A 12,503-nucleotide genomic window follows, 5' to 3' on the forward strand; every position below is an offset into this window, starting at 1 on the left:
AGTGTCGTCAGTCCGATTTCCCTCAACCTTTCCTCGTACGACATTCCCCTGAGTTCTGGGACTAGCCTTGTTGCAAACCTTTGTACTTTCTCTAACTTCTTGACGTTCCTGACCAGGTGTGGGTTCCAGACTGGTGCTGCATACTCCAGTATGGGCCTAACATACACAGTGTACAGTGTCTTGAACGATTCCTTATTAAGGTATTGGAACGCTATTCTCAGGTTTGCCAGGCGCCCGTATGCTGCAGCAGTTATTTGGTTGATGTCTGCCTCCGGTGACGTGCTCGGTGTTATGGTCACCCCAAGGTCTTTCTCCCTGAGTGAGGTCTGTAGTCTTTGTCCACCTAGCCTATACTCTGTCTGCGGTCTTCTTTGCCCCTCCCCAATCTTCATGACTTTGCATTTGGCAGGGTTGAATTCGAGAAGCCAGTTTCTGGACCACATGTCCAGCTTGTCCAGGTCTCTTTGCAGTCCTGCCTCATCCTCATCCGATTTAATTCTTCTCATCAGCTTCACATCATCTGCGAATACGAACACTTCAGAGTCTATTCCTTCCATCATGTCGTTGGCATATATAAAAAATAGCACTGGTCCTAGAACTGACCCCTGTGGGACCCCGCTCGTCACAGGCGCCCACTGTGATACCTCTTCACGTACCATGACTCGTTGTTGCCTCCCTGTCAGGTATTCCCTGATCCATTGTAGTGCCCTCCCTGTTATATGCGCCTGATCCTCCAGCTTCTGCACTAATCTCTTGTGGGGAACTGTGTCAAAGGCCTTCCTGCAGTCTAGGAAAACGCAATCTACCCACCCCTCTCTCTCGTGTCTTACTTCTGTTACCTTGTCATAAAACTCCAGAAGGTTTGTGACACAGGATTTGCCTTCCATGAACCCATGCTGGTTTTCATTTATAATCTTGTTCCGTTCCAGGTGCTCCACCACTTTCCTCCTGATAATCTTCTCCATTACTTTGCATACTATACACGTCAGAGACACTGGTCTGTAGTTTAGTGACTCGTTTCTGTCTCCTTTCTTTAAAATGGGGACTACATTTGACATCTTCCATACCTCAGGTAGTTGGTTTAGAAAGACACGTAAGCAAACACTATGACATATTTATTAGAAGTGATCAAGGTCCCAGGACCGAAACGTTTTCTAATAAATATGTCATAGTGTTTGCTTACGTGTCTTTCTAAACCAACTTGTCGGTATTTGTTACCAAGGTTTATACCACCTCAGGTAGTTGCCCAGTTTCAAGGGATGTATTGAAGAGTGTGGTTAGTGGCACGCAGAGCATCTCTGCTCCTTCTCTAAGGACCCACGGGGAGATGTTGTCCAGACCCCTCTTCTTTAAGGTGTCGAGGTCACTTAGCAGCTTCTGCACCTCCTCCTTCGTTGTTTGTATGTCATCCAGCACCTGTTGGTATGTTCCCTGTTGGTGTTCCCCTCTGTGCTGTCTTCTCGGAGCCATTCCTGTCTCTACTGTAAATACTTCCTTAAATCTCATGTTGAGAGCAGAGCATCTCTGCTCCTTCTCTAAGGACCCACGGGGAGATGTTGTCCAGACCCCTCATCTTTAAGGTGTCGAGGTCACTTAGCAGCTTCTGCACCTCCTCCTTCGTTGTTTGTATGTCATCCAGCACCTGTTGGTATGTTCCCTGTTGGTGTTCCCCTCTGTGCTGTCTTCTCGGAGCCATTCCTGTCTCTACTGTAAATACTTCCTTAAATCTCATGTTGAGCTCGTCGCATACCTCGTGATCGTTACTTGCGAGTTCCCCACCTTCTTTCCTCAGCCTGGTCACCTGGTCTTTGACTGTTGTCTTCCTCCTGATGTGGCAGTACAGCAGTTTCGGGTCAGACTTGACTTTCGATGCTATGTTATTTTCATACAGTTGCTGGGCCTCCCTCCTTACCTGTGCATACTCGTTCCTGGCTCTTCGACTAATCTCCTTAGTTTCCTGTGTTCTCCTTCTGTACCTCTTCCATTCTCTATTGCACTTGGTTTTTGCCTCCTTACACCGTTGAGTAAACCAGGGGCTCGTTCTGGTCTTCCCATTATTTCTGTTTTCCTTGGGAATAAACCTTCCATCTACTTCCTTACATTTTGTTGTTACGTAATCCATCATTTCATTTACCGACTTTCCTATCAGTTCTCTGTCCCACTGAACCTCTTGCAGGAAGTTCCTCAAATCTAAGTAGTGCCCCCGTTTACAGTCTGGCTTTTCCCATTCAACTCCTGTTACTCTCTCCACTTGTAACTCTACTATGTATTCAAAGCACAGAACCACTTGGTCACTAGCTCCTAGGGGCCTCTCATATGTGACATCCTCAATGCCTGAACTGCTCAGGGTGAACACAAGGTCCAGTCTTGCTGGTTCATCCTCCCCTCTCTCTCTGGTAGTATCCTTAACATGTTAATGTATGAGGTTCTCCAGTACCACATCCATCATCTTGGATCTCCATGTTTTGGGATCCCCGTGTGGTTCCAGGTTTTCCCAATCAATCTCCCTGTGATTGAAATCACCCATAACCAGTAACTTTGCTCTGCTCGAGTGAGCTCTTCTTGCCACCTCAGCCAGTGCATCCACAATTGCTCTGTTACTCTCTTCATATTCGTCTCTTGGCCTCCTGCAGTTCTGTGGTGGATTATATATCACTGCAATGACTACTTTGTTCTCCCCAGAATGAAGTGTACCTACTATGTATTCTCTTTCTCCAATCTCGTCAATGTCTCCCATTTCCTCAAATTTCCATTGGTGTTTTACGAGCAGTGCAACCCCTCCTCCCCCTCTGCTCCTTCTGTCTTTCCTCAGGATCTGATATCCTGGTGGGAAGATTGCATCTGTTATTGTCTTAGTGAGTTTCATTTCTGTGACTTCTATGATGTCTGGGGACTTCTTATTGATTCTTTCATGCCATTCCTCATATTTCTTCGTTATTCCGTCCGCATTCTTGTACCAAGCCTTCGGCTTCTGTTCCAAAACTGTGGTCTTGGGAGGATATTGGGGTTGGGAGAGCAGGAGCCCTGGTGGGGGCCTATGGGGGGTTGTGATGGGGATAGATTTCCCATATTGGGTTGCTGTAGGGTTGGGGTTTGTGGTGTGGGGGTGGGGACAGAGGGATCAGTGTATGATTGTTGGCTTAGATTGTTCAGTTGTCTTGGGGTTGTCGTGGTTGGAGTCCTTCTGCGGGTGCTTCTGGGGGTGTGCTTGCCCTTCCACCTGTGTCTGGGTTATTCTGTTTCTCTTTGTCCCTTCCTCCCAATCCTCCTTTCGTTTTTGCACTCTCTCTTTCAGTATCCTCCTTTCCTCTTGCGTTCTGTCTCGGTCGAGGCACACACTCTGAAATTCCAGTTTGCCTCTCAGCTGTGCTTTCTCCTGCAGGATCCTGGTTCGAGTTGATTCTGCCTTGAAAATTACTTTGAGAGGCCGCTTCCCTCTCCTTGCAAACCACCCAATTCTCCGAAAATTTGCCACCTGGGTCATGTTGCCCTCGCCTATTGCCTTCATGATACCTTCAATTGCTTTTATCTCCTCATGTTTTCTTTCCTCGTAGGTTTTCCCGTCAGCTTCCTGGAGCCCATAGGCAAAAACTGATCTCTCCCTTTCTTCCTCCCACTGTGTTTCCCATTGCGTCCTCTGATGTGTTTTAGTTCCTTCCCTTGGAGTGTTCCTTCCTTCAGTCCTTTCCCTAGCTGAGGCCACATTGCTCATTGGTCTGTCTTTTCTGCTCAGCTGTTCCTGGCTCCTGCAGGAGTCTTGTAGAGTCCCTGCATATATCCTAGCTCCTTCAATGTCTCCCAACCTCTCATTTGTTCCTAGTGTGCTTCTTGTCATTGCCTTGGCCCCTTGTGGGTCTGACTGGACCTTTGCATACAGTATAGCTTCCTTGCTCCCTCCAGTCCCCATGTCTGTGTCTGATGTAGAAGTTCCTGATGTTATGTCTGTACTGTTATTTCTTTCTTTAGGCTGTTTCAGATTGCTCAGTTCCTCTTCTAAGTGCTGTATCTTGGCTTCTGCATGTTGCTCTCGCCTTTTTCTCTCTGCAGCTACCATCTCCTCTATGCTCCTTCCAAGCTCTTCTAGCTTCCTTTCTCAGTCTTCCCTTTTCTTGAGCTCTGCTTCCCAATCATCCTTCCCAGCTGTCTGCCTTATTTTTGGCCCCATTGTACCACAGAACGAAGTTTCTGTGAGGATGGGTGTTGCAAGTAGGGGTAGGGGTAGGGAGGTAGGGCAGGGGGGAGAAGGAAATAGGGTGGGAGGGGGGGCAGCATCAAGGAGAGTTTTAGGGGTTACAAGAGGGTATAGGGAGGAAGGAGAAACGAAGTGTGGGAGAGGCTAGGGGTATAGAGAGGGGAAGGAAGAGACTGGAGAGAAGGAAGGTGGTGGAAGATGGGGATGAGAGAGAGAGAGAGAGAGAGAGAGAGACAGAAAGAGAGAGAGAGAGAGAGAGAGAGAGAGAGAGAGAGAGAGAGAGAGAGAGTGAGAGAGAGAGGGAAGATAGATGGCTGGTGAGGATGAGAGAGAGAGAGAGAGGGAGAGAGAGAGAGAGAGAGAGGGTGAGAGAGGGAGAGAGAGGGAGAAAGAGGGGGTGAGAGAGAGGGATGATGGATGGAAGGTGAGGATGAGAGAGAGAGGTGTTGTATGTGTGTAGGTGTGTGTTCGTGTATGTGGGGGAGTTATGAGGGGGGAGAGATGGTTAGATGGGGGGACAAAGTGATGGAGAGTGGGACAGGACGTCTAGTGGGTGGGTAGGTTGGGGGGTGAACGGTTGTGAGGGGACCGTTTACACAGCTGTGTGTGTGTATGTATATGTGTGTGTGCCCAGAAATAATGCTCCTCACTTCTAAGTATCCATACTACTAATAAAATACCAATAGTAATTCTAACACTTATCCATACCACTAATAAAATACCAATTGTAATACTAGTAATTCTAAAACTTGCCAATAGTAATTCTAAAACTTATCCATACTACTAATAAAATACCAATAGTAATACTAGTAATTCTAAAACTTAGCCTCTCTCAACTTCTACAAGTGTCTACACTTGTGTGTGTGTGTGTGTGTGTGTGTGTGTCTGATGGTTACCCCTTGCTAGCTACGCACCTCCCTTTCCTCACGCCCTCATCAAACCTATCTCCACCTTATCTATGCTGTCTCTACCCTAATTCCGGTAATAGCTTGCAGGAGTGAGTGACCAGTATCTAACAGTGTGCAGAGACCATGATCTGACAACATGCAACCACAATAAGTGAGAAGGACTTGCGGTGTGGCAGTGGGGCGATGACAAGTTGCCAGTTGCTGGTGTCATTGTTGTCGTACATGTAGGCCTTGTAACACTATTTTGAAAATCCTTCACCCGTCATAGTTATAACCATTTATGCTCGTACATCCCGCGTTCCTCAAGTGTTTTCACTTTTCACTTTTGGTAGAGTACACTTCACATTTGGTGAACTACACTTTTTATTTATAATGGCACACAACCTGTTACGACGTCACCGCTTCAAGAAGGTCTACTCCTGCCACCTTCCCTAGTTATATATTTTTTTCTTTTCTCCCTTTACTTATTAACTTTTTCACTCTCACTGTATGCTGCCCCACATTTCACTTGTTAACCAACCTCTCGTAATTCTTGAACACCTACTTTCACACTCGCTTTGGTCTTTGTATATTTGTAACTGTGTGGCAACAGGTGCCTACTAGGCCCCTAACGATTTGGCACTTTGAAGTTTTGTTGAATGTTTTCAGGCTTCCTCTCATCTTTTTTTAACTAATAACTTTGCTTATCACTTGTAGGGTTGTTCAATGACGTTGTCACTACCACTGGTTACTGCTAGCAGCTAATTACGCCTTAAAAGCACTAAGGTTCTCGGAGCCTTGTGACCCCACGTCTGCGTGTGTCTGCCCCTGTATGTAGATGTATGTGTGTGTATGTGTGTGTGTATGTTATGCTGCATTATGTGGAGTATAGTGTGCATTAAACTATTTTGATACTCACTTGGAGAACTTGTCTGGGAAGAGCGGGAGACTGGATGTGAAAACAAGACCTCGGTGAGGGGTCCAAGAGGCCACTTGCAGGGGCTTCACTCCCCGGGGACTGTATGGAAGATACACGTACACACTGCACCTGTAATAGAACATATTGAAGTAGATCTGTGTAGTGCATAGATGACAGCAAGAAGAGATTCATGTGATAACCTCAGTGTGGTTGCTTATGTAGAGGCTCAGCTCTTGGCCCCAATTCCCCGCTAGCACCTTCTGGGTTCACTTCGGGCTGAGTGAACCCTATTATACCTTTTCTTAAACCGATGTATGGATTCCACCTCAATAAATTCACTAGGTCATTCCACGTCTTGACTGCTCTGAGGATAAAGAAGTAATACGTAACCTCCCTGTAATTCACATATTTCTTAACATCCAGTTGTGCTCTCATGTATCTGAGATCAGCCTCACAAACACACTTGTTCTGTCTACTCTGTTAAATTCCTCTAATTATTTTTGTTTGTCGTAATCATATCACCTCTGGTCCTTCTGGTATTTGTTTCGTTGGAGATCCTTTTATATTTTTCATCTTCACATTCTTCTTCCAATACATGCTCCATATTGGCGCTGCACAGTAGTGAACTTTTAATCTGACATAAGCATGGCAGAACAAGGAACAAGCATTTTACTTGAGTGAGGAACTCGCAGAGCTGTTTCTGTTGACTAGAATTTTCCCAAGACTACAGAGGGTGAAATTATAGTTTCCCCAAGAATTTATCTTCACTCCATTTTCTTGTATAAAGATTGCATCTCTGATTCATTGGAACAAGATTTCCCTCATACTGATATTCATAAATCCGATTTTTTAATATTAGATTGAATATGCATGTTAAGTGTAAAACAATTAGTAATGTGAAGGGGGATATGTTTACATTTAAGATTAAAAAGAAGATTTTTCTCCTTTTGATGATAGAAGATACCTCCTAGATACCAGTTCTTACCGAGGATATAGTCACCCTGATTTTACCCCAGGATAATATTCACCCCAGGATAATATTCACCCCAGGATAATATTCACCCCAGGATAATATTCACCCCAGGATAATATTCATCCCAGGATAATATTCACCCCAGGATAATATTCACCCCAGGATAATATTCACCCCAGGATAATATTCACCCCAGGATAATATTCACCCCAGGATAATATTCACCTTAGGATAATATTTACCTTAGGATAATATTCACCCCAGGATAATATTCACCCCAGGATAATATTCACCCCAGGATAATATTCACCCCAGGATAATATTCACCCCAAGATAATATTCACCCCAAGATAATATTCACCCCAGGATAATATTCACCCCAGGATAATATTCACCCCAGGATAATATTCACCCCAAGATAATATTCACCCCAAGATAATATTCACCCCAGGATAATATTCACCCCAAGATAATATTCATAATATTCACCCCAGGATAATATTCACCCCAGGATAATATTCACCCCAGGATAATATTCACCCCAAGATAATATTCACCCCAGGATAATATTCACCCCAAGATAATATTCACCCCAGGATAATATTCACCCCAGGATAATATTCACCCTAGGATAATATTCACCCCAGGATAATATTCACCCCAGGATAATATTCACCCCAGGATAATATTCACCCCAGGATAATATTCACCCCAGGATAATATTCACCCCAAGATAATATTCACCCCAGGATAATATTCACCCCAGGATAATATTCACCCCAGGATAATATTCACCCCAGGATAATATTCACCCCAGGATAATATTCACCCCAGGATAATATTCACCCCAGGATAATATTCACCCCAAGATAATATTCACCCCAGGATAATATTTACCCCAGGATAATATTCACCCCAGGATAATATTCACCCCAGGATAATATTCACCCTAGGATAATATTCACCCCAGGATAATATTCACCCCAGGATAATATTCACCCCAGGATAATATTCACCCCAAGATAATATTCACCCCAGGATAATATTCACCCCAGGATAATATTCACCCCAGGATAATATTCACCCCAGGATAATATTCATCCCAGGATAATATTCACCCCAGGATAATATTCACCCCAGGATAATATTCACCCCAGGATAATATTCACCCCAGGATAATATTCACCCCAGGATAATATTCACCCCAAGATAATATTCACCCCAGTATAATATTCACCCCAGGATAATATTCACCCCAGGATAATATTCACCCCAGGATAATATTCACCCCAGGATAATATTCACCCCAGGATAATATTCACCCCAAGATAATATTCACCCCAGGATAATATTCACCCCAGGATAATATTCACCCCAGGATAATATTCACTATGATATAAAAATGTCAAAAGTTGTGTAACATTGTACATACCTAATAATGAAGACTAAAACTTGTATATCTTACAATGTCATTGTATTGTACTCATTTCTGTATAAACGTAAGTAAGTGTAGATGAATGGTTCAGAGAACCGACATGTTGATAAATTAGACACATGTGCAACTCTTGGGTATCTTTATTGAGGAAACGTTTCGCCACACAGTGGCTTCATCAGTCCATACGTAGGAGAACCTTGAAGAACAGGAGGAGAATGAGGTAATCAGTCCCTCAACCTTGAGTCGATGTGTTCAGTCCATCAATCTTGAATAGAAGATTGATGGACTGAACACCTCGACTCGCAGTTGTGGGACTGATTACCTCATTCTCCTCCTGTTCTTCAAGTTTCTCCTACGTATGGACTGATGAAGCCACTGTGTGGCGAAACGTTTCCTCAATAAAGATACCCAAGAGTTGCACATGTGTCTAATTTATCAAACGTAAGTATACCTCGCAAAAATACCATGTCAATTAAAACTGTATTCATATATTGAAACCTTTTCAATGTTTTTACAGGATATTGTTAACTTCAAGAAAACGTAAATCTTGACGAAATTGTAAAAAAATTCACAATTGTACATGTACAATTGTATATTTACGTACAATTATACATTTATGTACAGTTGTATATAAATATACAATCTTGTAATCGTCTATAAAAGATTGTAAAAATTTATGTTTTATTTTCCATATTTTCCACAATAAAGCTTACCTGTGTTTAAATATGTTTACCTCCACACATCTCAAGAATACCTGCATACCAGAGGGGGCCAGGAGCTGCACCTTAAGATCCACATCCGTGGTCAGATCTTGCAATATATACCTATGGTAGAATGCGTTAATTACACCATGAGAGATACACTTCATTGAACTGGTAAAAATAAACCTTATGTATGAATGGATTACAGTCTAGAATAGATTTAAGAATTGTATGAAACTCTATGGACAAAATCTCCTACATTACGCTAACATATAAGAACATAAGAACGAAGGAACACTGCAGAAGGCCTACTGGCCCATGCGAGGCAGGTCCAAGTCTCCTACCGGCTTAAGCCAATGCACCCAACCTAGTCAGGTCAGGTCACATTGACTTAAGGGAGGAACACGGCAACCGACCTGGTAGCACAAGCTATCAGGTCCAACTCACACCCACCCACATCCACTCATGTATTTATCCAACCTATTTTTAAAGCTACACAACGTTCTGGCCTCTATCACTGTACTCGGGAGTTTGTTCCACTCATCCACAACTCTATTACCAAACCAGTACTTTCCTATATCCTTCCTGAATCTGAATTTTTCCAACTTAAAACCATTGCTGCGAGTCCTGTCTAGGCTAGATATTTTCAGCACACTATTTACATCCCCTTTATTTATTCCTGTCTTCCATTTATACACCTCAATCATATCCCCCCTAATTCTACGTCTTTCTAGAGAGTGCAGATTCAGGGCCCTTAGTCTATCCTCATAGGGAAGGTTTCTGATACATGGGATCAACTTTGTCATCCTCCTTTGTACATTTTCCAGAGAATGTACATATTTATTCTAAGAAAATGTTAAAAAATCGGATTTATGAATATAAATCGGAGAGAAATCTTGTTCCAAGGAATTAGAGATGTAATCTTGATACGAGGAAATGGAGTGAAGATAATCTCTTGGGAAACTGAAATTTCACCTGGCGAAGTGTTGGAAAAATTCTAGTCGGCTCTTCGCTCAGGATAAATACCTATTCCTTGCTCTGCCATCCTTCAGACAGACTAAAAGTACACTACTGTGCGCACTCCAAGATGGGACTGATATATGCAGTGTTTACGGTGCTGAATGCCTCCAAATTGTAGGTCTAGTAAAATGCCCTTAAATTTGCCAGCTTTGCTTTTATTTGTGCCTCATGCAAAGTGGTTGGCCCTATGTTCACCCCAAGGTTCTCTTTCAGGGAGTTTTTTAACCAATGTTCTGTTCGTCTTTGCTCTTCCTGATTTTGATAACTTTGCATTTGCTGGAGATAATTCTAATAGCTAGTCTGGATCTATTTTTAGTCTTTCCTGGTCTTCTTTTGCTTGTATTATCATCTTAAGTTTCACAGAGGACACTTCTCATTCAATTTTCTTTGCCATACACAAGAAACAGTACTGATACAAGTTTCGATTTTTTTATTCTTGTCAACACACTTTACCTTAAAATCAGCCAAGAAATACAAGTCAAGCTCGTTAATCTTTTAAATAACAGATTATGGCACTACATGAAAATTACAACTGCCCCTTCCTTGCTTTTCAAATTTAGTTTTTTTCTCTTTCTACGCTCAGCAGAGCAAGATCACTGAGTCTGCCTTGACCCATGGAGGCTCTCAAATACGATAGTATTTGTTTTAACCTGCTGAATGATCTCTCACAGCTGACGATGGAAACTGCGATGGTGAACATTATCTGAATAGCATTGCGAAGACTGGCGAAGACTCTCTCGTCTCCATACTGAACAATAAATTTGAGCTCTTTAGGTCTTAATATTTTCATGATGCCCGACTTCATATCAGTATTCTGCGATCCAAAATTTCTTTATATAGCTAGTGTCCATCAACATTACAGCTGTACATTTCGCACAAATTTTCATATTTCTCTAGGTTGTTACTGTCGGCGAATGCGAATGAGTACTTTGTTCCAAAATACTCCTTCGCAAAGTTTGAAAATGCGTCACTTTTTGTTTAATTGGTCTCGGTTTCATTGTCTATCATGTCCTCGAGAACTTGAAGTATCTCTTCAAGGTACTTGTTGAGGGGCTTCACTGCTTCTGTACTTGTACTCCACCTGATTTCGGACTCCGACTGAATAACCACAGGAACAGCGTTTTTGAGTGTTACCCAGCACTGCGTTGAACGAGAGAAGAACATGTAGAGAGTTTCGATGGCTCTGAAAAACGTGACCATCACTGTGTCCTGCTTGGCTGCATGTACACTCACCAAGATGAGTGAGTGATTGTCGCATTTCACTGCCGGGTTGTTTTTCTCACTTATTCTTTGATCAACACCACTTCTGTGTCCAGCCATCAGAACTGTGACTGACAGTCTTGTAACTCCAATTCGTCCTTCTCTAGCTGTTTCAAAATGCCTTCAACCAAGCTCTCAGCATCCTTCTGGGTTATCTGGATAAAAGCAAAGAAGGACTCGCTAACACGGACTGTTTTTCTCTCAAAATCAGTTTGCACGTACCATACTACTTCTGACATCTGCCCGCAGGGTCAAATATGGCCAGTAGTTTCAGTAAGCCGAGGAAATTTCCCACAGTAGAGTCATCGTCCAACTGAAGTGACTCCCTGTGTACCAACATTGCCAGGTTCTGAGTCGCAAGGAATTTTATGCAGTGAAGGATTCACGTCAAGATATCACGCCACTTCTGCTTTTCCTTCTCAGTCTGTGATTGAAGTTCCGAGTCAATAACTTCCCAGTTTTCACCTAAATTTCCATCAGTTTTTTTTCCACAGTGTGAAGCACTCCCAATGATTCTTAGAATCGTCATAAACATCAATCCTTTCAGGTGCTTTCCACTGATTAAATCCACTGTCCTGCTCCAATGAAGATTGATGATCTGGCCGGGAAAAGAGAAGACAATAGATACAAAATGCACACTTTTTAGAGGAGGAATAGACCAGCCATGAGCGAGTCACTTCCTCACCACGACCACTTCCAAATTTCCTCTTGAATCAAGTTTTGTGCATTGTGTGGTTATTTATTGGTAGGAAATGCCTCCTCGCTGTTCAGGAAATACTTCAAACTCACCTTTATTATTTCTGTTCTCAATGCGTCAGGCAGAACGCTTTTCCAGTATCCTTGTCGAACTTCTGAAGTCCAGTGTCATGCTGTTCAATCACTAATGGTGTGACAGTTTGAGGCTCTTCGACACCATCCAGTTCACCAGGTTTAGTGTCGTCAGTTTCAATCTCGTCAATAAACTCGACATCACCACCACCACCATCGTCTTCCCCTACTGTCATATCCACGTTCTCTCTGGCTGCCTCATTAATCTTGTCACACTCGGATTTATCTAACTTACTTCCTCCTCGGTTTGATCCACCTTCACATTCTAACAGACTTGTACAGGTGCAG

The 12,503-nt window shown here is 43.0% G+C and overlaps 1 protein-coding gene across 1 annotated transcript in view; it reads right to left on the reverse strand.

Annotated features, from left to right (window-relative positions):
* The window catches only part of LOC128702059 (probable glutamate receptor), a 107,123-nt gene that overhangs the window by 78,157 nt on the left and 16,463 nt on the right, over window positions 1–12,503 (reverse strand). Inside the window, exon 4 of the mRNA XM_070101504.1 lies at window positions 5,999–6,127. Within this exon, the coding sequence (XP_069957605.1) occupies window positions 5,999–6,127 (129 nt within the window). The remainder of the gene's footprint in view (window positions 1–5,998; window positions 6,128–12,503) is intronic.

This window comes from Cherax quadricarinatus, chromosome 77 (genome assembly GCF_038502225.1).
Source record: "Cherax quadricarinatus isolate ZL_2023a chromosome 77, ASM3850222v1, whole genome shotgun sequence".
Lineage (NCBI taxonomy): Eukaryota > Metazoa > Arthropoda > Malacostraca > Decapoda > Parastacidae > Cherax > Cherax quadricarinatus.